This window comes from Rhododendron vialii, chromosome 2a, assembly GCF_030253575.1.
Source record: "Rhododendron vialii isolate Sample 1 chromosome 2a, ASM3025357v1".
Classification (NCBI taxonomy): Eukaryota; Viridiplantae; Streptophyta; class Magnoliopsida; order Ericales; family Ericaceae; genus Rhododendron; species Rhododendron vialii.
In genome coordinates this window covers 3305656-3332585 of record NC_080558.1, presented here as the reverse complement: position 1 = coordinate 3332585, position 26930 = coordinate 3305656, and the positions used below count along the sequence as shown (strand labels likewise).

The following is a 26930-nucleotide window of genomic DNA, read 5'->3' as shown; positions in this document are numbered from 1 at the left end:
AGTGCTCAAAAAAACCAATTCCTTGGCCCAACTTCAACCATGAAAAGGGGGCCAATCATTTCATGACGTTGGACCCGTCCGAAGAATGGGTGCGGCTTTTGGGCCTTTATCATGGGCGGTGATAGGCGAGTAAATGTTCATATTAGCGCCTTCTAATTTATCTTTGTTAAGTCCTATTTATAATATTATTCGGAACTTTATACTTTATTTTTGTATTGTAGGTATTTAGAGGGTTTGATACAAAAAGTGCAAAGTTGGAATATTAAATGGTGCTTGAAGATTGGGCTGTTCGAGTTTAATTTGATTAGCAATATAAAGTCTAACAGTTTAACACTAATTGCCCAAGGAATGGATGTTCACCGAAAGTAAACAAAGAATTGGGCTTGAATTTATTCCATTACATTATGGACCCAATAGTTAAATGGTGGACCAAGGCTAAATGGTGGACCAAGGCTAGGCCCAAGTGAATGAGTCGGCAGCAACAGCTTTAAAAGAGGATTCTTCCCACTGACGAAAGGATGGATTTTTACTTGGGGGACTGCGGCAGCTTGGAAAAAGGGGATTAATTCCCACGGAAAAGAAGGAAGAATTGGGGCTGCCGTGATTCTTCTTGGGATCACGCAACCGACGGGCTGCGGCACATATTGGTTTTACAGTAATGTTTTCTTTTTCTTTCGAGTTTTGAAGTTTTGTTCAATTTCTCGCACACTAGTAACTCGTTTAAATTTTCGGTCTTCATTAAAGTTATTAGATTGTTTTTGTTTGGTTTGGATCTTTTATTTATTTTTCGTATCGAGTAATAAAAGTATGTTTCAAACTAAGGTTTCTTCTATTTTCTGCATAATGATTAGTGAGTAGTTATTTAGGTAGGGTCGTGGGGTGATTAGCACGCCGTGATCAGTTCGGATACTGCTCTTATTTTCAAACAATGTAAAAATGATTTAAGATTGGAAAAATACTTCCCGTGGACGAACCCGGGCATTGTCGGAGCCCATGTGAACGGGGGAATGGGGGTCCAAAACTCATTCTCTGCTGGGCATGGGTATACGGTGACCATAGGGTTTTGCATCTTACGGGGTATCTTTTTCAAACTAAAGTTCTACGTTTTTTAGAACACTGAATGGAGCAGGTTAGTCAGGACTGGTTGCGAAGGCTATGAACCCCACGATCGTACCTCCTTTTAATTATCTGAAAAGTACAATTAATTTCTAAGTTTTAATTAATCTCAATCAAAATAACAAAGGGTGGCTACCTAAGAGCCCATTTAAATTATAACAACCCGAATTTTTAGTTAGCACACATTACCGTGTCTGTGGATTCGATTCCGGACTTACCGGATATTGTGCTACGTCGGTTTCAGCCCTACGCTTGGGGCAACCCATTAATTTAGGACTAGGAATCGGTCAAGCAGGCGGGTCGGGTTTAATTTTAAATAAATGGGTCAAGTTGGGTATTGGTTATTGAGCTCATAACTAATGGGTCATTGACTCATTAAATACCCAACCCACTTACAACTTATCCAATTTGACCCAAATCCGCCCATTTGCCACCCCTACTTTCCACTTCGAGGTTTTGGCTTTTCCCATTTTATGTCGAATTACCAAAATACCCTAACTATTTTTAGCTATTGATCAGTTTTGCCCTCCCATTATTTCTGCCACATGCTGCACGGAATTGGAAGGGAATGAGAAATGGAACTTCTCCATTTGCCCAGGCTCTAAAATTGTCTAGAAAAGCTATAGGGACCGACGGGTCCCGTAGGGAAATCATACAGACGGTTGGGCCAGGCTGTCTCCGGTCACTAGACGGCCGATTTGAGTTGTCCAAAAATTCTATAAAAAAAACGAGAAGACCTGCACGAGAATCAACGGCATCGGATGTGTGTAGGGCGTTTGGATCAAACACCCTACACATATCGGATGCCATTGATTCCCGTGCGGACCCCCTCGTTTTTTTATAGAATATTTGGACGGCCGGTGGCCAGAGACGGCCGGGCACTGCCGTCGGTATGATTTTCCTACGGGACCCGTCAGTCCCTATAGCAAAATTCCTTACACCTCACATATGAAAATTCAAAAAAATGCTATAAAAGAAATAAATAAATATTCGTATATCTTTTAACACAATAATAAAAGCCAAGGGGAACTTGGAAAAAAATCAACTCATAATTTATTTTGATCATTCATCTACTAAACACTACTACTGTTTCAAAATACATTCCACACATATCTTCCAAATACTCCTACCATACTTAAAAACATATTCTAATCATAATCCAAAAAGCTAAAAAAGCAAAAAACTAAAAATGAAAAGTCAAAAAGCAGGCTCCCAAACACTCCCATTTTCAGTATGAATTCATTTACTGTTGGGAGATTCTATATTTCTGAACCTTTTCTCATTCATTGAGCGTTACGTGCGCAATCTTCAGTTGACCAGCAAAGCATACAAACAGATTCCCATTAATAACCTGTGAATTACTACTTCGTAGAATATTACATTATCCAATGACTAATAAATTACAGTATGAAATGATGAAGGTACTGAAAACGCGGGAAACCGTTTTATATGGCAACTTCAGGATATTGGGTCTCAAACAAATCCTCAGTTTCCAAAAACTTGTCTGTTTGTTTGACCTGATATGAAAAAAGAATTGGACCATGTATGTAAAGTTAAAGTACTTGGACATTATGTTTAAGATGTGTGAGATATATAATCCTACAATGTGTGTGATACACAGTTGAAGAGTACTCCTGTTTTTTAGCACTGGATGCCGAGCAAGGCATGAGCGCGCTTTAGGTGCTTGTTAACTGAATTGCGGACGTGTCAAGACTCGTCGCGGCTAACGTTAAAGAGTTGAATACCGTGAATCTAACTTCTAACTAGAGCGATTGCGTGTGACTTAAAAAGGAAAGCCACGAGATGTTTCGGAGGTTGGCACAACGGAGTGGATTTCACAATTTCCTAACCGTGTAGGAAAAGAAAGAACGAAAGTGATGGTAAAAACTAATCAAACTCCATTAAAACAGGTTAAGAGAGTTGATCGCTTACAAGACAATAAAAGTGGTGCTAGACCAAAAAGAGAAGTACAAGGTACTTTGAAATGTAATTTTAGATTGAAAATAAAAGTAAGAAATTTAATATTCGCGCTTCATTTTTTATTGATGGCGCTTAACTTTGTTCATAAAATTACTAGTAACTTCACGTAAAAAATGGAACGTACAATAAAAAAATAGAGCACGAATATTAATTTCATAAAAAAAAGATAAGTCTCAAAGCAAGACTACCGGGTCAATCCCTTGATATAGGGGTGGCATTCTAGTAAATAGCAAACAAATAATTGATTGGCTTCTCATTTAAAGTTTATGGATTAACAGTCCCACAAGGCTCCGTTCCAAAATAAAGAAAAAGTCCTTATTTTTTAAGAAGACAATTTTAAGTTAAAGAATTATGGGGTTATTGAAATTTAAAAATATGCAATATGAATTTTGTTTGAAAGATCTCATCGAAATCTTTTATACGATGCAAAAAAAATTAAAAATATATTTTTCATTTATTTTATTTTTGAGTTTGAAAATGTGAAATAAGCTGCTTATTTTTTAAGAAGGTTTCTGGAACGGGGTTCCAAATTGAGTAATTCCTTGATAATTAAAACTAGTTCCAAACATGTCGATAGTACATATTATCAGACGCAGGGGCTCTGCTGCCCACCACGGCACAGCAGCCCCAACCCACACCTCACACGGAACCGTTTTGATAAGGAAAAAAAAAAAAACTCTTTCGCTTGCAATTCTATGGAGCAGAAATGTGATTATGAGAGTCCTAAAGTTAAAATTTAATTATATCTCTTTAGAACAATATGATTGGAATAATAAGATCTGCGCGTCAATTCAAACGGATTGAAAATTGGAGTACTTAAATTTTTTAATCATATTTTTTAATATATAAACGGTCTAAAAAATTAAGTACGCCAATTTTTAATTCGTTTGAACAAGAACGAATATCATATTATTTTAATCATATTATTCTAAAGTATCATAATTAATTTTTGTCTCTAGGACTCTCATAATTAAGTATCTGCTCTTTGTTTATGATCCTGTAGATCAGAAACGTGATTATGAGAGTCCTATAAACAAAAGTTAATTATATCTCTTTAGAATAATATGATTAGAATAATAAGATTTTCGTACTTGTTCAAACGAATTAAAAATTGACACACTTAATTTTTTTAGACCGTTTATATATTACAAATGTGATTAAAAAATTAAGTGCTCCAATTTTCAATCCGTTTGAATTGTCGCGAAGATCATATTATTCTAAAGAGACATAATTAAATTTTAACTCTAGGGCTCTCATAATCACGTTTCTGCTCCATAGGATTGCAAGCGGAAGAGTTTTTTTTTTTTTTTTCCCTTATCAAAACGGTGTTGTGTCAGGTGTGGGTTGGGGCTGCTGTGCCATGGCGGGCAGCAGAGCCCTCGCGTCCTCATTGGATTAAATACCACCACACCTTTGTAGTGTTGTTTATATTCGTTTTTTCACCAAACTTTGGTTCAACGCGGGAGAATCATTTAATTAGATATTAATTAACTTGGTACGATATTTATGAGTTTTTCGGGCTAAAAATTAATAGGTCATATTAATTTTGTGATTTGTAACAAGGTCCGATTAACTAAAATCCAAGTGAAGCGAGATGCACCGATAATTTATCATTAAGATTGATTTGCTTGAAGAAAGAAAGTGGTCCATTTATTCCTATGGATATGGATATGGATACGTGGGGTTCTAAATACTGAACCCTGGGCATATCGTCGGGCCATTTCAGCTAAATAAGTTGAGGTGGCTTTATTTTTTGTCTTAATTCATTTTTTTTTTCATTTGTTAGTTTTTTGTTGATTATTGCTTTGTCATGACAAGAGAAATCTAAAAAGTAAAAAATTACGATCGAAATCCAATTTTTTTTAAATAAAGACAAAAAATTTGGCTTATTTTCGTCTTTATTAAAAAAAGATTTTGATTATAATTTTTTACTTCTCAGTTCTGATTTGTTTGTCCACTTTTTGACTTTGTATTGTCCCAATTTATTTGTCTGTTTGACTTTTAAATGGATAACATACCCTTCTTGCCCTTACTTTTTTGAAATAAAGTAACTTTTCAAAAAAGATGAAGGGTAAATATTGGAAAGTTAACAACTTTTAGGTATAACCATTATGTTCTCTAAATAAGTTGGATTCTCAATATTGGATAAATAAATTAGGATGGAGAAAGTACTTTTTAGATTCCTCTCGTCACAAAAAATTAACAAATGCGAAAAAAATTTAAATAAATAAAAAAAAGCCACCTTGACTTTTATTTAGCGAAAATGCTAGACACACAACCACTCTCACACAACAACTCACACAATCGCTGACATCAGCGCAAAACGACGTCGTTTTGATAATTAAAAAAAAAAAAAAAAGGTCTCGGAACAGAGAAACCCCCCTTTTCCCTTTCCTTTTCTCGTTTCCTCCATTTTTGATTGCTTGTTTCAGTGAAAACTTATACTGATAAGGAATGGAGAAACGAATTCCATACAGCAAACAACCAAGGAAAAGCTTCACATTGTCCACACTAACCAGGAACGTCAACTACACTTCATTTTTTTCAACTTTTTTGGAGCATGGCCAGAAGGTAGAAATTTCGAATTAGGGGTTTCTCAAAATTTTCGAATTAGGTTTTTTTTTTATAGTTTGGCAGCACAACATTTTAGGGTTTCTCAAATTGAAACCCTCTAATTGATGAGGATGAGGAGTAGATGGTGGGGGTAATTAATCTATCAATCTGAAACAAGGAGAGAGAGAGAGAGAGAGAGAGAGAGAGAGAGAGAGAGACCTTCGTCGTGGACAGCGTCGGGGTGCCAGAAGCCGGTGCTGGTGGCGGTCGCCGGCGATGGGGGAGCAGCCGGGGTTGGCGGTCGCCGTCGAGCAGCTGGGGTTGTGGTGGTGGCAGCCCCTCCCTCGCTTCTGTGTCTGTATTTTGAACGAGAAGGGAGAAGGGAAAAGGGGAAGGGGGGTTGTGTTCGCGACCTGGGATTTTTTTTTTTTTTTAAATTATCAAAACGACGTCGTTTTGCGCTGACGTCAGCGATTGTGTGAGTTGTTGTGTGGGAGTGGTTGTGTGTCTAGCATTTTCCTTTATTTAGCGGAAATAAGAAGGTGAAATGGCCCACGAGCAGTTTTTGGTTTTTGTATTCAAACGTGAGGCAGTTATGGATACGTGCCTCGTGGCATCCAAAGAGCCAGGGTTGCAGAGGCACTACAGTCACCGACCCTGTGTGGGGTCCACTCTGGGCTCCGCACGAATGATCCGAACCGCTCAATAATTTTAAAAAAAAAACCGAGTGGGCCACGTGTGAAATAAGCTCAATCTGATGTGTGTATATGCTCGATCCGAGCTGTTCCAAAATCAGATGATTCGAGCCATTCAAAAATGAAAGTTTGGAACGAGCACGTATACACATCGGATTGAGCTTATTTTTTATTTAGCCCACTCGGTTTTTTTTTTAAATTATTGAGCAGCTCGGATCATTCGTGCAGGGTCCGGAGTAAACCCCACACGCGGTCGGTGGCCGGTCACCGACCCCAAGGTCGGTGACTGTAGCACTGCTGGGGTAGAAGAAGTACAGTATTTGTCAAGACGCGATACACGTGTCAGCGTCCAAGAAACCCACTCCCCCGTGACCCTAGTTAAAGATGAAAAACCGGGCCTGCTCCAGTATTTGTCAAGACGTGATACACGTGTCAGCGTCCAAAAAACCCGCTCCCCCGTGACCCTAGTTAAAGATGAAAAACAGGACCTGCTCCGGTCAAAGGCCCAACGCTTGTTCAGCAATCAAACTTTGCTGAAAATTTTATTTATTTTATTTTAATGTCTTAGGTTTGATTTTTTCGTTTTAACAATTTTTTAAGCCATCTCAACAACCGTATGAGCATGTGAAACGACTACAGGAGGAGCTATAGGGATTAGTTCAAAGTGCATCCAAGTTGACTCGGGACACCATACATTACCGAAAACGAAAAAGAAAAAGAAAAGAACTCTTGGAACTTGTTCTAATCCCAAACCTTTACTACAATTCTTACAAAAGGAATATGAACACAAAAACTGAGGATAAAAAGAGTATCACAGAATGATTTGGTACAGAGTTGGAATTGCCATCTGTTCTGGTGATCGGCAAGGTGACCTTCCAAGCATTTTCCACTCACGCGTAGTTAGTTAAATTTTTTTGACTTGGGGGTCATACCTTTCTCACTCTTCTTAATTACCTCATTTCCTCTCCCCTTCCCCTTTTCCTTTGGCTGGCAAGTTTCTGTCTCTATCCACCTTTAAAAAGTTCCGCAAATTTTCTATTGTTGTGGTGTATCACTACAAACATTTACAGAAACTCAGGCCACATTTTAGAAATCTCCTTAAAAATTAAGCAGTTTATTTCATATTTTTAAATTAAAAAATAATGCAAATGAAAAATAATTTTTTGATTTTTTTTGCACTGTTCAAAAAATCTCAATGAAATCTATCAAACTAGATTCATATTGCTAAAAAAAATTATTTGTGTAAACAAATTATTTTTGAGCGTGAAATTACCTTTTTAAAAAATAAATACTTATTGGGCGTTCTGGAACACACCCTCACACAGGAGTCCACACACATTACACTTTCAATGTGTGTGGGACCCACCAAGAGATGTGACTATGTGTGTAAAGTGTTTGTGCAAGGGTGTTAATATAACTATTGATACTTTTTTGTTGCCCAGACTTCTACACCATATCCACCCGTACAGTATCCGGTTTGTCATTTACGCGACCAAACGCATCTATAAATACCATACTTAAACCCTTTAGACCCTTTACAACAATTGCAAATCACCGACGCTGACCTTTGCACTATTCTGAGAGAGATCGATCTGAAATCCTTTTTTGCATTCTCTAACAATACAGTTCCCTTTTTGCCCCCTTTTCTCTGTTTCATTTCCACACAAACCTCAAACAAAAATCACATTTTTGGTGTTTTTGAAAACAAACGTGTTTTCACTATTCCAAGCTAGCTTGGATAACTTGGAGAGATCCATGCTTGTTCTTCCCACCACCATACTCACTAAACCCAACCAAAGGAGATGGCACATGGCATTCGTTGTCATCTACTGCTCGAGGGCCTTCTCCACCACACTCTTGAAAAAACCCAGAAAGAAATCCCCCGTCTCATCAAACAGAGTCATTATCGATGTTTTCGAACCAAACCCCTGCTTTCCAAAAGTCGATCAGTTGGTCCTCGCAGGGATCGTGAAACAGAAAAACCTGGACCAGCTTGGGAAGTATGACGGGGTCGAAGGGTTGGCTTGTAGTCTCGAAACAAATTTGGAGAAAGGGATTAGCGGGGCTGCCGAGGATGTTTCGCGACGAAGCGAAGCATTTGGATCAAACACTTACCGAAGGCCGCCCGCCAAAAGTTTGTTGTATTTCGTGTGGGAGGCTCTAAGAGATCCCACCATTTTGATACTTTTAGTATGTGCTGCACTTTCACTTGGATTTGGCATCAAGGAACATGGCCTGAAAGATGGATGGTATGTATTGCTTGATGTTTAAGATTCTTAGTTTTCTGGCTTTTGGTTTATTTCGTTAGATAACGGAATTACTCTTGCTAAGGCTTTGTTTCAAAAAGTTTTATTTTCAGTTTTTTATTTTTGTTTCCAATATTTTTTTAAATATGCACCATAAACATGTTTGTGTTACTATTTTTGCTTATAAAATACATAATCAATTCCTCTAGTTTACGGAAATTCTAGAAATACAAAAATTGCGTTTTCATTTATTTTGAAAACACTTTTGGCAGCTCAAAAAATAAATAAACAAAAACTATTAGGATCACCAAACATATTTTTTGTTTTTATTTTTTAATAGATAAACAAAAACTCATTTCTTGTTTTTCATAAATGAAAAACAAAAAATTGACAACTTTACCAAACAGAGTCTAATAATTTCAGTTTTTGTTTTTGGGCTTACGTTATGAACATCTATACTATGTACTCAAACCCCTTCCCACTCCATTCACTAGAGAGCAATGTTAGAACATCATCTTAAATAGATTAAATCCTTTCAAAGATCGGTGTAAAAGCCCGCTTTTCATCCAAATCAATCACATCGCGCTACATTTATGAGGTTGATGACGTAGCGCAACGCGATTGATTTGGAGGGATAGTGGATTTTACACCAACCGTAGAAAGAACCGTCGGTGTAAACGCTCACTTTTTGTCCAAACCAATTGCGTCGCGACACGTTTATGAGATTGATAAAGTGGCACGATGTGCTTGGTTTGGAGGAAAAGTGGGATTTTATATAGAGGGTTGATAGAACTTATTCTCCATTTTAAAACATGCCTTCACTTAGAACGTAACGACTCCATACATAGTTGTGTCTGGAATTATATTCATAGACTTTTTGTTAACAATGGCGTTAACTTCTTCTTTACCATACAACCATTAGGCTCTAGTGTCCCAGTTTCATTGTTTAGGGAAAAGCTCCTATACACGGGAATGACTTCGGTGTCCCCAGTCATTTTGGGGACACCGTAACTTTTGGCATAATAAAACCATTGAGTATAATGAAAACTCATTACAAGCATAACAGAACCATAGTAAGGCATAACCAAAATCATAACAAGGCATAACTTATTTGTTATGCCTTGGTTGGGTTTAGTTACGCCTTAATTGGTTTTTTGAATATTCCTTGGTTATGCTTTGTTTGGGTTCTGTTATGCTTGTAATTGATTTTAGTTATACTCCTAATGATAAAGTTATGCCAAAAATTACGGTGTTCCCAAAATGACCGGGGACACCATAGCATCATCCCCTGTACATAGCCCGTGTAACTAAATATGTTATGCCTATTTTAGACAAATGTTATGCCTCTAAGTGGTAAATGTTATGTCTCTCCCAATGGTTAAGAGTGCATATATACGGTACGCATCTTAAAGCCTATTTAGTAAAATGTTACGCCAATATTACACCTAACAGTGGTAAATGTTATGCCTCTCAATAGTAAATGTTATAGGTGCATATCGGACGCTAGGTGTGCCCCATAGCCGTTGCCCATAGTTTAAGATAGTATCAGACAAGACTACTTCATAGAAGATTAGTTAAACGTGACTCTCAAGTCTTCTACAATGTACAAGGCATGTCCCTGGTTCATGGGAAAAGTGTTGGTAAAACTAGTAACACTTTTGAGAGGTTTTATTTACTTTCCGACCGACTTTTACGTACCCTCTTCAAGACAAAAAAGAAAAAGAAAAAAGATTGCGTGGTTGCAAATAGATGAAAGTGAAAATTAGTTCTAACATTTGTTTGTGTCAATTCAAATAAAAGACAATTCTACAATTTTCTCACACGACTTAGTCTCTCTCATTTATGCACATTACTATACATCAATTATGGTTTTTTGACTTTTTTTGGTCCCCAATATCCAATTGCTAACATTGCATCCCCAAAGTATCAATTTTGTCTTTAAATGGTCCCTGCGGCTCACAACGTTCCTTCCCTCCGTTGAAACACTTGATTTTTTTAGGGTGTTTATATATTAAAAAATATGATGAAAAAATTAAGTGCTCAAATTTTCAATCTGTTTGAACTTGTGCGAAGATCTTAATTTTTTGGTCATTTTATTCTAAAGAGTCATAATTATTTTTTTGACTTTAAGGCTTTCAATGAGAACCCTAAGAGAATAATAGAAGGAAAAAATCAACTTTCCAAATTCCAACCAAACTACACCGTTTTGAGGGAGAGAAGGGGTGAAATACCAAGCTTGCCCTTGGTTTTGACAGAAGGAAGGAACGGCGTGAGCCGCAAGGACTATTTAAAGACAAAATTGATACTTTAAGGATGCAATGTTAGCAATTGAAATATTTAGGACCAAAATGGCACGGCAAAAATACTTTGGGGCCAAAAAAGTCAAAAAGCCCATTAATTATACTCCGTAGATGATTATTTTTTGAGTACTATTATATTTTGGCAATTGTTGTATAATGGCTCTATGTTTGTTACTCATCGTACTACGTGGAGACATGTTTGATTGACGAGTTGCTTTACCAAGCAATATTTCACAATCTTAACTTGTTCAAAAAGGAGACAGAGTACATCTTTAGAACATCAATTTTTCGTGTCTCTCTCATCGATCCCACCGCATGCTATCTTACTTTTTTTTCTTAAAGAAAGTTTTCATTTTTGCACTAATACATAAACATCTACTCTAAATTCTAACAGGTACGACGGAGGAAGCATATTTGTTGCAGTCTTTTTGGTCATAGCAGTCTCAGCCCTAAGCAATTTCAGGCAAAATAGACAGTTCGTCAAGTTATCCAAAGTAAGCAACAACATCCAAGTTGACGTCGTGAGAAACGGAAGGCGGCAACAAATTTCCATTTTCCAGATCGTCGTGGGAGATGTCGTTTATTTGAAGATTGGTGATCAAGTTCCGGCGGATGGGTTGTTCATCGATGGGCACTCGTTGCTAGTAGATGAATCCAGCATGACAGGGGAAAGCGACCATGTCGAAGTTGATCTTACACAGAATCCATTCTTGTTCTCAGGCACAAAGGTACTCCAAATTGGTTAAGATTGAAGCCTTCCATATTATTTCAGTCAATCCATCATAATTAGTTAACTATAAAAGCTTAAACCCGATAATTACCAAATTAGCCAAAAAAAACAAATCTTCTTGGTAAAAAATTACTCCCTCCGTCCCTATTTTATAGTCCAGTATTTCATTTTGGGCTGTCCCTTAATAAGTGTCCATTTTGTAAAGTTAGTGGGTAAAAATTGGTGAATTTTTCATTTTGTCCCTAAAAGTAGATTCCATTTTAAAAAGTTAGTGAATAAAAGTGTAATGATGATGGGTAAGTAGGAAAAATGGAGGAAAAAGTTGATGTGAAAGGTATAATGATGATGTCTTTTTAAAAAGTTGAAGTTACGAAGCAGGACACTTAAAAAGGGACGAAGGGAGTACATGACATGCATGGGCGGATCCATTGTGGTACAATCCCTTTTTCAGAAGGAGAAGGACATTTTACATTTCGGAACCAAATTTTACTATTTTAACCTCATAAAAACTTTTTAAACTGACCCAACAAATTCAAACTCCATATACGATATAAATTCTCAAGCATTCTCTTCTCCTCACGAGTTGACAGCATTACAGATGAGATTGTGATGCATCATTTCCAATATATGCAAAGTCTTCCTCGTGGATTACAAAGCAAAAGCACAAAGACCATTACATATCTACTCCTTGATTTACCTCTTGATTCGATTGTTTGTTTCGATTACTAAGGAAAATAAGTTGGATATGAGTATAGTTTTTGACTTCACTAACTAAAAATCTTGGCTCTGCGCGCCCCTCATGACACGTCCTTTAAATTGTCTTTTACTAAACAACATAACTGTGTTTCAAACTTCCAACTACAATGCAGAGCTGTTGCACCTCTTAAAGGATAAAGGACAAAAACAAATTTATCAAATTTTTTTTGACTTGGATATGTGCCATGGTACATCCAGAATGAATTAGTGGACTAAAATTACAGGACATATATAGGTATTATCTCTGTGTTTGTTTCGATTGTCATAACCTCCCTGAAGGGAGTGTGAGTACAAGTTTCTTATAGCCATTTATCGTGACTCTAATCGGCCAGCTCGCAACTATTTTCATATCTCTGATTTCACTATATTTTGCCTCAAAGTATTGCTAGTTTCCTGTTCATAGATCATGTAATCTGTTATATATATCCCAATAAGACACTGGATTGTAGTGGGAAGTGTGTGTATGTGTACTGGTCTTGTGTGAGAAAAGATGGTTATCATGATACACGAGAAATTTTTGGTTAATGTGTTTTGCATTGTCAAGAATTAGAGGCCGAGAAAGAGGAGAGAGAGTGATCGGCTGAGTAGGAGAGAGAGTGCTCGGATTCTCCATGATTAGTCTAAGATACTTTATGTACAGTTCAACAACTTAATAAGTCTCTGAATTTCCAACAGGTAGCTGATGGGTTTGGTCGGATGTTAGTCACCTCAGTCGGAATGAACACAACATGGGGAGAAATGATGAGCACAATCAGCAACGACTCCAACGAACAAACCCCTCTTCAATCCAGGCTCAACACACTCACCTCGTCTATCGGAAAAGTCGGTTTACTCGTCGCTTTCCTGGTCCTCGTGGTCTTACTCATCCGGTACTTCACCGGAAACACACAAGATGAAAATGGGAACACAGAGTACAGCGGCAGCAAGACCAAAGCCGACGACATCATAAACTCCGTCGTATCAATCATAGCTGCTGCGGTGACTATTGTGGTTGTCGCGATTCCGGAAGGGTTGCCTCTGGCTGTGACTCTCACCCTAGCTTATTCGATGAAGCGGATGATGAGTGACAACGCCATGGTTCGCAAGCTCTCTGCTTGCGAAACAATGGGTTCAGCTACCACTATTTGCACGGACAAAACTGGAACTCTCACACTTAACCAGATGAAGGTGACAAAGTTTTGGCTAGGCAAGGAATGTATTGGGGAAAGAGGGACCTCTTCTGTTGCAGCCAGCGTGGTTGAATTACTCCACCAAGGTGTTGGTTTGAACACGACTGGTTCGGTTTACAAGTCCATTTTAGGGTCTGAGTTTGAGTTCTCTGGTAGCCCTACGGAAAAGGCAATTCTTTCTTGGTCTGTTTTGGAATTGAACTTGGATATGGAAGGACTTAAGCAGAGTTGTGAGATTGTACATGTTGAAGCATTCAACTCGACGAAGAAAAGAAGTGGCGTTTTGATGAGGAAGAAGGGTGAAAACACAATGAATGTGCACTGGAAAGGGGCAGCAGAGATGGTACTGGCAATGTGCTCGAATTACTATGATGTCTCCGGAAACATCAAGGTTTTGGACAATTTTCAAAGGAAGAAATTTGATCAAATAATCCAAGGTATGGCTGCTAGTAGCCTACGGTGCATCGCTTTCGCACACAAGCAAGTTCCAGAACAAAAAAATGAAGAGGGAAAAATCTATATAGAAGAAAACTGTTTAACCCTTTTGGGGCTAGTTGGTTTGAAGGATCCGTGTCGCCTGGGTGCGAAAAAAGCTGTAGAAGAGTGTCAATATGCGGGAGTGAACGTGAAAATGATCACAGGTGACAATATTTTCACGGCTAGAGCGATAGCAACCGAATGTGGGATACTCAAGCCTAACCAGGACATGGAAAGTAGAGCAGTGGTAGAAGGGGTGGAATTCAGGAACTACACACCAGAGGAACGAATGGAGAAGGTTGACAAAATCTGCGTGATGGCGAGATCTTCTCCATTCGACAAACTCCTAATGGTGCAATGCTTGAGACAAAAAGGGCATGTGGTGGCGGTCACTGGGGATGGAACCAACGACGCGCCAGCACTGAAAGAAGCCGATATAGGCCTTTCGATGGGGGTACAGGGGACCGAAGTGGCGAAAGAGAGCTCCGACATTGTCATTTTAGACGACAATTTCGGGTCCGTGGCCACTGTTTTAAGGTGGGGGAGATGTGTTTATACCAACATTCAGAAGTTCATTCAGTTCCAGCTCACTGTGAATGTCGCTGCCCTTGTCATAAACTTTGTCGCCGCGGTTTCAGCCGGAGAGGTCCCACTTTCCGCGGTTCAATTGTTATGGGTTAATTTGATTATGGACACATTGGGAGCATTGGCTTTAGCCACTGAAAAACCCACAAAGGAGCTAATGGAGAAACCACCAGTGGGTCGAACAAAGCCTCTCATAACCAACGTTATGTGGAGGAACTTGCTCTCTCAGGCAGCTTATCAAATCGCGGTCTTGCTTACGTTACAATTCAAAGGCGAAGCGATTTTCAATGTGTGTTCGAAAGTCAATGACACAATGATCTTCAATGTCTTCGTGCTGTGTCAAGTGTTCAACGAATTCAACGCGAGAAAGCTCGAGAAGAAGAATGTGTTTGAAGGAATTCACAAGAGCAAGTTGTTTTTGGTGATTGTTGGGGTGACGATTGTGCTTCAGGTGGTTATGGTGGAGTTCTTGAAGAAGTTCGCGGATACGGAGAGGTTGAGTTGGTTGCAGTGGGGAGTTTGTGTTGGGTTTGCTTCAGTTTCTTGGCCTATTGGATGGACCGTCAAATGGATTCCTGTTCCAGAGAAGCCATTTCTCAGCTATCTCAAATTGGGGAATTCAAAAGCTGTGTGAATAAGTCAAATAGGTGTTTGATTATGTCGTAGGTGTCGGTAGAAATGACTTGGTTTTACTACCAGCTATATGTAATAATATTTATTGGAATATTTATGATAGCATCTTTCCTTGCTCTTTACAACAATAGCAATCTCTGTTTCTGACTTGGATAGAAACTAAAACCGCAAGATCTCAGTAAGACAACATTGGGACCTATCAAAAGCATCCAGTCATTTGACGAAGGAATTTAGCCAACCGGATCATCCAGTCAATAGAATTTAGGTATGCCATCTAGCCAATAATAACTTTTCAACATTCGTATTGTGATGTTTATTAGAGCATCAAAGAGATATGTAAGATACTCTATATCGGGGAAGTACAGAACTACGCTCATCGAAATAAGAGTGGGGGCAAAATTGAAGCTGTACTAAGCGCCTTTTTTTGGTCTGGCCCTGAAAGGAAGATGGAAGATTTACTGGATTTTGAATGGAAGATGGCATTGGCCTAGAGGTAGATCATCCATTCTACAAGACAAGGAAATAAAACAGTGAAGTAGCAACACATTTGGGTTGAAATGTGGATCTTCAAAGTAGATTGGACAGTAACGGCATTACCACTGAATCACCAGGGTTTCAAACCGCAGTATCAGAACATAATGGTATTGGTAATATGGTCATATATTGGCCGATATTGGACCATAACTGCTGTTACAAAAGTAAATAATGGTATCGGAAGTCCAAAAAATTATTACGTAACGGCCTATACGATACTGATACATAATGGGTTTTTTTTAAACCATACCAGTACTGGTGGAGTTTGTGTGCTATGTGGGCTTGCCTAGGAGGATCATGTCCATTTGTTCTTCAGCTGCCCTTATTCTACTAGTTTTGGGAGTTTTTTTTTTTTTTTTCTACAAAAGAATGCAATTAATAGGGCTGCCCTCAACTTGCTTGGTGAAGTGGACTGTGCTACCCAACACAGGAAAACTCTGAGCTTCAGGCATGCTGCTCAATGTTCATATTCTCTCTCTCACTTCAGTTACATATAAACTTTGGTGTGAAAGAATTAGAAGAATCTTTCAAAAGCAACCCCTTAGTTCAACGGAGATCATTGCCGGTTACATAACTTCATGGATGCATATGAAGAGGACGTATGACGACTCCCATTGTTTTTTTCCCTGCAACTAGTTGTTTGGTTTTGGAGCTAGGTGGCTCTGTTCCTTCTACTTGTTTGCTTGGTTTTTTTTTTTGTTTTTTTTGTTTCAATGTTTATTGTATGGCTGCGGGGGTATGCCCCTGTTGAGTCAGATTTCAAGTGAAGTGGGTGGGGTACATAAACTTCATACTGAGTTCCACATAATGTGGAGCCAGTGGCGGACCTAGAATTTGCCTCAAGTATGTACGGTACGCATCCTCTATATATTCCTTTGAATTTAAAATAATCTAATCTTAACCGTTTAATTTTTTAATTAAAAAAAAAGACAACCTATCTAACCGGTCATCCCTCACTCTCATATTGAGTTTCTCTCTCTTCTATCTTTAATGGACTTTCACATGTGGTCCACTATCAATTTGGGTGGACTAGAAATTGGGTTTCTAGGAATATATTTTTTACTTTCTAAACTAATAAATTTAAAATTATGAAAACAATTGATATTTTTTATTGTTGTAATTTATTGATTATGTTCATATCTATTTGAACACATAATTATTTAATTTGTGATCTTGTACGCATATATTTGATTCTGGTACGAATGATTGTGGTTACATAATAGCAATATTTTTTAATTATGGGTAACATATTAATGACCTATTCAACAGGTTATTTTTAAAGTACAAGTCGTAACTAGTATCATAAATATACATTAGAAAATCAAAAATTGACATAATAAAAATCACAAATTGTCATAATTTAGACATACGGTATACCATGTGTGTCATAGCTTTCTCCTTATTTTATATAGAAAAATACATCTCTTTGTTATGGAACTGGAGAAATAAAAAAATCGTACAACATATTTACAAATGACTTGGTTTCAGTATGAGCTATGTAATATTTATTGGAATATTTGTCATAGCATCTTGCCTTACTCTTTACAACAATAGCAATCTCTGTTTGTTAGAGCACTCAAAGAGATATATAAGATAATCTCAATTAAAAAAAAATAGAACTACGTGTTGGAAAATTTGTGAATGAATTTGGAAAATTTCGAGGCAACCGAATAGACGCACTTTGGTTCATTGAATCTGGATGAGGCACTTTTAAAGTCCAGCGGTTACTGATGGCTAATGCCCCCATGATGTGAGATTTATGGCACATAATTCATTCCAGCGGTTACGTGGATTTAATTCTCCTATGCAACGCAAAGGTCGTCCTTTGTGTATATATCGGAGCATCCCATTTCTTTGTTCTGTACGTTTAACACCAATTTCGAATTTCATACATCAAAGTTCCGAGTTTCGTTCTTTGTGTGAGAGAGAGGCCAATGCAAGTTCAGTTCGCCAAGGCTGTTCACAGTGGTTATTGGGTAGTGGTCCTAGCCGGATAAATCCTAATCATATTGTAATCTTCCCAACAAAATACTTGGAAAGTTACAATAACAATGAACTATGGTCATACTTGAGCAAGGTTTAGCAGGTTGGCAAGAATTTGTTAGTGCTAGAGATAAGAAAAGAGGGGATTCTCCTTCACTTATCCCACCCCAGAAACCGATTTGGAAGCCACCTGCCACTGATCTTGTTAAAATCAATGTCGACAGTGCTTTGGATTTGCGTAACACCATGGGTGGAATTGGAATTACACTCGGGTCATTATAGAAGGGGACGCACTGCAACCAATTCAAGCTCTCTACCAATTGAATGTCTCCGACTTGCTTCTTTATTCTCTTCTTGTTCGTTTTCTCATGTAAAACGTGATTATAAAAAGGTAGTCCATTCTGCGGCTAAGCATTCTCTGTCTGATGTTAGAGCATCTACAATGGGTGTACTAACTAGTGTGTTTAATTGTGTGTGTTAAAACTTAGCAAACAAAAATGTATTTTTTGTGTCACAATGCTTGTGCTAGTTTGTATGCTATAGTGTGTTAAATCTTATAGTGTGCTAGCATGTGTGCCAAATTTGACAACTATGCTAGCAAATAATAAGTGGGCCCCATCTCTATAATTCAAATTCCAACCATAAAATATAAATATTCACTACTCCTAATACATACTTGTGGGATTCATTTTTATCCTAACAAACATTTTAACACACAAATTTATCAAACTCACTGTGGATGTTTTAACACACTTTTATTTTATCAATGTCTAACACACACTTGCGGGACTCTTTTTTATCCTAATACATCTTTTAACAAACATTTTAACACACAAATATACCAAATTTCATTGCAGATGCTCTTACACTACTACAAAAATAGATAAAGACCTCGGTTATTTGGTGTGATCTTTCACTTTTAATCTCGCATTCAAAACCGTGGTCTATCAAGGTGTAACTAAAAGTCTCTATCTTTTAACCACAAGATAAAAACCGTGATTAAAACTCATTAATACCGTGACTAAAAACATAAAAACTGTGATTAAAAAAGACAAAATCGTGACCTTTAATAGCTTAACATCTTAGTTTCATTATAAAATCGTGGTTGTTTAGAGAGTAATAATCTCAATTTTTGAAAAAACCGAGATTGAAAGTGGCGTTTTCCTAAAGGAAAAAATCCCCCTTTATTTATCCTGCTGGGTTTTGAACTCAAATCTCTTGAGTTTTGCATAGAAACTTCAACCAACTGCACCACACACACTTTTCAATATATAATTGAAATATTTAATATATAACATATGTATTTAACATTAAAATATATTTCGAACATCATTTTGAACCCTCAAATATTAAAATTAGAAATTTTGATAAACATGAAAGTTGTAGCCCCTTGTGTTATTGTTCAAACCCAATTTGAATTATCCCAATTAATAGAGTTTTGAGCATAGAGTTGTACTGGAAATACATTTGGCGACGAAACACAATCTTCATAAATTTCATCACCAAAGGTATCCATTTGGTGACGAAATATATTTTCATCGCCGAAAGTACCCCATTTTTTGACGAAATAATTTTTTGTAGAATGGTTGAGAGTGACATTTATTTAGGAGTATTGCGCGCGTAGTCGATTAAGGGGTAAGCGACTTTCAACTTTTCCTATATAAGAGCTTTCATCTCAAGTCTAAAAAAAAATGTGATGTATTCTCTAACTTACGATCTCAGTTTCTATATGATTGAGATTAAAGGTTCTTTTTATCTCAGTTTTTAAAAAACAAGATCTATTCTTTAAGTTACAATCTCACTTTTAGATTATTGAGATTAAAAAATCTTTTCATCTCAGTTTTTTGAAAATGAGATCTATTCTTGAAGTTACAATCTCACTTTTTAGATTATTGAGATTAAAAAATCTTTCCATCTCAGTTTTTTTGTATAACTGAGATTAAAACTATAGTCCATAACATTTTATTACGCTTTTACAAAAAGTGAGATCTTTTTAGTTTTTGGACCGTGATCTTTATACCATTTTGTAGTAGTGTTAGAGTGATATGTTGGCGGGTGACTATCCCCAATGGCTATCATCTCTAGAGTTTAGAGGATATTAGGGCTTTCGGCCCGTCCTCCCTGTAATAAAACTTCTTCTTCCCGGGGATTAAATAAGAGGGATGTGATTTTGGCACTTCACTTTTAGTTTTGTTTTTTCATATGATTAAAGCCCCGTTCCGGTTTCGGAAAAAATGAACGTTTAAAAAAAGAAGGTAATTTCAAGCTCAAAAATCATGTATTTACGCAAATAATTTTTCTACCAATATGGATCTTGTTTGATAGATCTTATTGAGATCTTTTAAACGGTGCAAAAAAATTAAAAAATTATTTTTTATTTTTATTATATTTGAGCTTGAAATTACTTTATTTTAAAAAAAAAAGGTTTAAAAAGAAAGCGGAACAAGATCTGAGACACAAATTGAAATGTCAGTGACTAAAACTAGAATGTTAAAATCAATTCCCTAAATAAATAAAAATGAACTACGGTCTTTGCTATTGGATCTCAAGAATTTGGTAGAATTAGAATTAAAAATCCGCATTCTTAAATGAACTACCACTGCCGTTTTGCTTCTGGATAAGATAAGAGATGACATAGGACACGTCCACGCGTATTCCGTACCCAACCGTTTTTAACGAGGTCACCATCTACGGTCTTTGCTATTGGATCTCAAGAATTTGGTAGAATTAAAATTAAACATCTTTCTCTTCGACGCCGTCGGAGTTGGATCCGGCATCCCCACCAACTCCGGCGACGAGGTTCCACCCCTCCCTCAAACATCTTTCTCTTTGACGCCGTCGGAGTTAGGTCCGGAACGACGAAGTCTGTCCCGCAACTTTGGAGTCTATTCAGACGACAAAGCAACAGAGATGACAAAGCGACATACAGAGCTACCGGGACCGCCACTCGATGGTGAAAATCGAATAGGAGGTTCTTTTTTCTCTCTGTTTTAGTGTTCTGTCCTCCTCTCTTTGTGGATTGTTGGGGTCTTTGGCTTTCTCTTACTTAACTGGTTACTATTTCAGAATTGAGAATAAATTCTTTACATCGCGCCACGTTGCAAAATAGTGGTCCCAATCAATAGTACATGTCGACGTGGTACAATATAATTGATTCGAAAGAAATAAATGTTTACACCGGCGGTGTAAGTAAAGAATTTAATCTCGAATTGAGAATTTTATTTCGTGTTCCGCTTTCCCTATGTTATTTGTGTCTCTACAAGATCAGTTAGGTTCTTGGGTATCTGGTATCTCACATGTGTTGGCAGTTTTCTCGTAAGCAGAAAAGATCTGGATTAACCCGGTCGATGAGCTAGGCAGTCCTCTAGACTCTAGAGTGATCTCCAGATCTAGTGTTCCACTATGAATTACATCTACCCAAACAACAAAAGAAAAACGGCCCAAGAACGAATAACCCAATGGAGAGTGAATATAGTTTTCAGTTTCTCCCAAACTAAAACATAATCTAACAGCAAATCCTTCTAAGCAGGCACAGGTTTAGCGACTTTACCATTACCGGTGGGAGCCAAACTGTCGTAGTATTCTACCCAACACCTTCCAACCACAGGGAGGGTTCTCTCTGCTCTTTGCTAGCGCTCGCAATATCTGTGGTATTCAAGCAACCAATCAGCTGAGTAATAGTGTCTACACGTAACACCGCCAATGTAGTGCATTTCTTGTCTTTTTCTGTTTGGTTGATTCATAGAATGCAGATACGAGTTCGGTTATCTGGGTTTGAGCAGGACTCAGACAAATTTGTCGAGCTTCAAAATGTATTTAAACTGGCGTATTTAAGTAAGACTCTTTTAACCAATTGGGGCTAGCTCAGTTAGCCATGACTGTCGCATCTCATTAGAAGATTAGGAGTTCAAGTTTTCTTACCTATGTGTGGGTATTTGGGTTATTTCTTCCCTTAATGGGGCTTGTAGTTGAGCTGGGCTGTAGTGTTTGATGGGCTTATTTATCCCGTTGATTCAGTTGTTAGACGTGGTTATCTCGTGGACTCTTATACAATGGATGTAGTATCCCGTGATTAATATTTGTCTTCGTACATGATGTAATGATCACTCCTACAGATTGGCAAAAATAAAACAAAAAAAAATTTTAAACTCTCTTGACCACGGGTGTCTAGTTAGTCAATTATGCGTTGAGCTTGACTTGGTTATTTCGTGGACTCTCATACAATGGATGTAGCATCCCGTGATTTATACTTTGTCTTCATACATGATGTAATGATATCTCCTACAGATTGGCAAAAAAAAAAAAAGAAGTTAAACTCTCTTGACCACGGGTGTCTAGTTTAGTCAATTATGCGTCGAGCTTGACTGAATTTATGTGAAGGCATATCAAAACCACAATCTACGATAATTCAGGTGTCTGAGCTAGCTTATGCATAGCATGACTAGTTTAGGAGACAAATCTCACCGTTGACAAGTAGGGGCCCTGATTGATTAAAGCCAATAAAAAGCTCTGTATGAACTAACTCCAAAAAAATTTATAGCACATGTTAGGTTTTAAATTTGAGAACCAGCCAACCCCTTTGGGGTCATATTCACAACCACAAAATTGTATCTAACCAAAGAGCTCACTCACCAACCTAGTAACTAGTTGACTGTGGCATTGTTTTATTTTCCTACATTCCTATTTCCTACTTTATGTGTTTTCTCTTTTCCATGCAAATTTCTTATTCAACAAGAAGTCTAAATTTACTGAAAAGAAATTTCAAGACCCCAGTTATCTTTTTACCTTTGACTAAAGTAGGAGACATTTATTTACCAAAAAAAAAGTATGAGACATTTTATGTTGCTGAGGTCTTTAAATTTTTAATTGCAGTATGTTCTACCAATGTTACCAAACTCACGTTCGAATTGTTTTTGTGTTCTTGTAAATTTATAAGTCTGAAACTTATTTTTGTATTTTTTATTTTTCATAACTTTTTGTTTAGCTTTTCATCCTAATTTTTGGGTTTTATCGTTCGCATTGAAAAAGTATAAAAATATGGACGGATGTTGAAAAAATTCAAATAAGACGGCACTTTAAACCAATAAAACAGCTGTTTGATACTATTGAACTTTGTTTGTACTTTCAGTCACTGTTTTATAATTTTTAGACTCCTCTCATTGAGACAGATGATTAATCCGGAAAATATCAATCGAATCTAACAAAAAATCATAAAAGACGAACAAAACAAATAAAACGAATTTTGTTTTTAAATTTACAAGAATGGAGATATTTACATGATCCTTATATCTAGTTAAGTCACGTTTAAAAAAACAATCAACCACCTTCATTTTCCATGCAGTACGTTATTGAGGAAAAAGTGTGAAAAAATACAGAGTTACAAATCACAATTGGTGTATGAAGTCATCGTGCTTGAGCATCCGCCTCAGACACTCTACATTTTGGACCAATTTACACCTCAAATAACTACTTTATTACTTTAGCTATATATCCACTTTTAAAATATCTATTGCATCAAGCTCTTTACTCTCATTCTCTTCTCAATTAAATATTCAAACTCACCCAAACAAACATGGCCAAATGTCTACTGGAAGGCCACCCGGAGGAGACGACATCACCTAGACTTGGGACGAGATCAACCAAACAAGGCGGCGATCGAGCAGCGTCATACTGAAAAATGTCATTAGCATTGTGTGGTCCTTTTACTAGAAAAATGTCATTGGCACCTTATCACAAACACCTTGTAGGCAGAACATAATCATACAAAATCATACAGAGGGAATGGTAAAATCATACAAGTACCTACTAGATATATACACCAACACATACATGCTTTTCATCACCAATTTCACACAATATCAAAACAAACAAAAAAATGTATAGGGAGATGGAGAGAAAGATGAGATTCAAGAATGGAAGAGAGAGAATGAATAAGGATCAGTTGTGGCTATATGTTCCATTTTGGAGCCAAATGCTGCTCCAGATTGGGCGGGAGGAAGGACGTGAGTGAACAGTTCCTCGTGTGTTTCAACAAGGAACTGTAGCACTGGCTACTGCTCTGGCAATTTCAACGAGGCTGATAACGATGTTTTTTTGGGGGTTTTCTTGGGATTGGCTCGCTACTCTAGTGTAGAAGAGGAAGTAAAGAGGGAAATGTGGATGCTGTTATGAATTAACCTCGACCGGTCCTTAGCCTAGAGAAATTCATTAATTGGTGTATGACTTCATCGTGCTTACGAAGTAACCCTTACGTATTGATGGGGTTTTTTGTCTCGGACACCGCTTTTAAAATGCTCGAATGACGCTACCGTATTTGATTATCACATTTTGAGTGCAATTCTATAAAATGATTAGTGGTCAAAGTGAGTAATTGCTCAGTGCCATGTGATGTGCTCCAGAGTCCTTTAATTAACAGCACACATTCACGCGAAATTCATATGCTTTTTCCAAATGGATGGAACCCATATACCTAGCGGTGAATCATATGTGAATGTGTGGTATCAACAGCAACCCCAGACTCATCTAGCATGTTGTTAATTAACATAATACGGAGTATTAGGTCATATTATGTTGCCATATTTTCTAAGTTTTATTATTCTGTTTATAGTTTAGACAGATTATTATTTATGTTTCCTAGTTATTCTAGGTTTTCTTATTATGCATATTTCCCTATTATGCGTCTTGCAGCCTATATAAAGGCGTGGGGTCACGTGCCTCTGTGTGTGTGTGTGTGTGTGTGTGTGTCGAATATGTGCAAGTAAGCAACACTTGGTATAGTGGTAAAGTGTTGGCTTTGTGAATAAGTGTGTGTGTTTGAGTCTCCCTCGAGTTTTTTTTTTCTTTTCAAAATCCTGGCATTAGAAAATAGTGCACACCTTAGAGAAAAAACATAAATTTATCCTCCCATAGCCGGAACCAAGGTTTTCCCTACTAATCCAATGTCTCCGATCATTTGTGTAGTATTCAATATGAACCCACATATTGCTTTTGTACACTTTTGGTCACTGAAACTTGTACTCGTAGAGTTAATAATAGGAAAATAGATCATGGACATGTGATAATTTTGTTTTAACACATATATATAGTCGAGATACACAAGTTTGCCCAAGTAGGTAGTTATTAAAATATATATATACTTTAAAATTGTTACTTTATCATGAATGCTAAATTTTTTTTTTTTGGTGTGAATATGCTTAATGGTAACTCATATATTACGGTTGCCAAAAAAATTAGTGCCCACACTATATCAAATTTCTGGATCCTCCACTGGGGTATGCTTTATTTTGGTAAGTAGCGAAAGATGAGTCATTGGATGTACTGACGATGATGATCAAGTGGGTTCATGAGAGAAATCCAATAGGATCAACTGCTCAGGGGCTGACACTGATGGGCAATCAAACCAAACACATGTAAATAGAGTTTTCCAAGATTCCACTGGATTTAAGTGATCCACTCTTGCCGGAAAATTGAAGAAGGTGATCTAGTCTCTCGGGCCGTTACCACTGTGCGGAATTGTAAGATTTTGAGACATCATGTGACGGTGCTCATGCGGTATCAAAGTGCACCGAGTAATTTTTCGACGAATCTACCATGTTCGGTATGAATTTAGTACTGTTGTGAGATTCTTTGTTTCTGAACCTTTTTCCCATTCCTTGAGCGTACGTTACGCAATCTTCAGTTGACCGGCAAAGCATAGAAACAGATTCCATTAATAACCCGTGAAATTACTACTAGAATACAATATCCGATGACTGACTAAATTAGTGTATGAAATGGTGAAGGCTACGCAACCGCGGAAAACAGTTTTATATGGTAACTGACAGGATATTTTCTCTCAAACAAATCCTCAGTTTCCAAAAACTTGTCTATTTGTTTGACCTCATATGAACAAAGAAATGGACCATGTATGTATTTAGGTATTAGTACATTTTGTCTAATTTAATATGAATTAATATGGATCAGGTATATAATCCTACAAAGTGTGTAATACACAGTTGGGAGCTGTTTCTTTTTAGCACTGGACGCCGAGCAAAGCATGAACGCGCTTGTAGGCACTTGTTGACTGAATTGCGGACGTGTCAAGACTCGTTGCGCCTAACGTTGAAGGGTTGAATACCGTGAATCTAACTTCTAACTAGAGCGATTGCGTGTGACTTAAAAGGGAAAGTCACGAGATGGTTCGGAGGTTGCCACCATGGAGTGGATTTAACAATTTCCTAACCACGTAGGAAAAGAAAGAACAAAAGTGATGGTATAAACTAATCAAACTCCATTGAAACGGGTTAAAAGAGTTGATCCAAGAGCGGAACTAGGAACTGATTCTGCCCTTGGCTAACCCAAAATTTATATATGAATCAAAATGCCGACCAACGTTCATCAAAACATTACAACATTTCGCAGCATTGGAATGTGATGAATTGAGACCTCCTACATGCTTTATAATTTTAACCTAAAGAGTAAGATTGTAAGAAAACTAACATTTTAAACCAATTTGAGCACATTAGTCAGTGCTCTGCATCAACTAAATCAGTAAAAATCTAAGCACACAAATCAAACACCAATGCTTTGCGTTTAACAAATCTAAGCACACTCTGCATTTAATAATATAAGTACAAATTTAAGCATACTCCCCACAAATGGCTGCAAACAGGAAAGAGAAGAAGTTTTGTTGGGCTTTCCCCAGCTCACCGACAAGGAAAGAGAAGAAATTGGGTTATTAAAGAAAAAATTGAGCTGGGCTAAAATTAATTGGGCTACAAACCTACTTATGATCTCTCTTTTTTTCGTTCATGTGAACTTCACCTGGGCTACAGCCCACTGTAGCCTCTTGTATGTTCCGCCCTTGAGTTGATCGATTACAAGAAAATAAAAGTGGTAAACTTAGCTGAAAATAAGTTTGATTATTGGATAAGCACTGGGTTTTGATTGGTGCATGACTCGTTCTTCATCTTTAATTCTTGTTAACAGTCATGGGGTGTGGGTTAATTTCTTGGACGTTTGACTCATGTCCCATGTCCATAACTGCAATTCACATTTGAAAATGAAAACCTTAACTGCAGCTCGTGGGCCATTTCTCCTTTATAGGAACAAATTCGATATGCCCAGGTCCATTATTTAGGACCCCACGTGTCCATGGTACAGAGTGTTGGAATTGAGTGATTTTTCAGTGTCGA

The 26930-nt window shown here is 37.4% G+C and overlaps 1 protein-coding gene and 1 pseudogene across 2 annotated transcripts in view; both read left to right on the top strand.

Moving 5' to 3' along the window:
- The window catches only part of LOC131316802 (putative calcium-transporting ATPase 13, plasma membrane-type), a 65426-nt pseudogene that overhangs the window by 22779 nt on the left and 15717 nt on the right, over nucleotides 1-26930 (top strand).
- LOC131316801 (putative calcium-transporting ATPase 13, plasma membrane-type) overlaps nucleotides 7899-26930 on the top strand; it is a 34749-nt gene continuing 15717 nt past the window's right edge. For both annotated transcript variants that reach the window (XM_058346248.1, XM_058346249.1), the window contains exons 1-3: nucleotides 7899-8593; nucleotides 11285-11618; nucleotides 13052-15245. In XM_058346248.1, coding sequence (XP_058202231.1) covers nucleotides 8100-8593; nucleotides 11285-11618; nucleotides 13052-15241 — 3018 coding nt within the window. In that variant the 5' untranslated portion in view covers nucleotides 7899-8099 and the 3' untranslated portion in view covers nucleotides 15242-15245. The remainder of the gene's footprint in view (nucleotides 8594-11284; nucleotides 11619-13051; nucleotides 15246-26930) is intronic.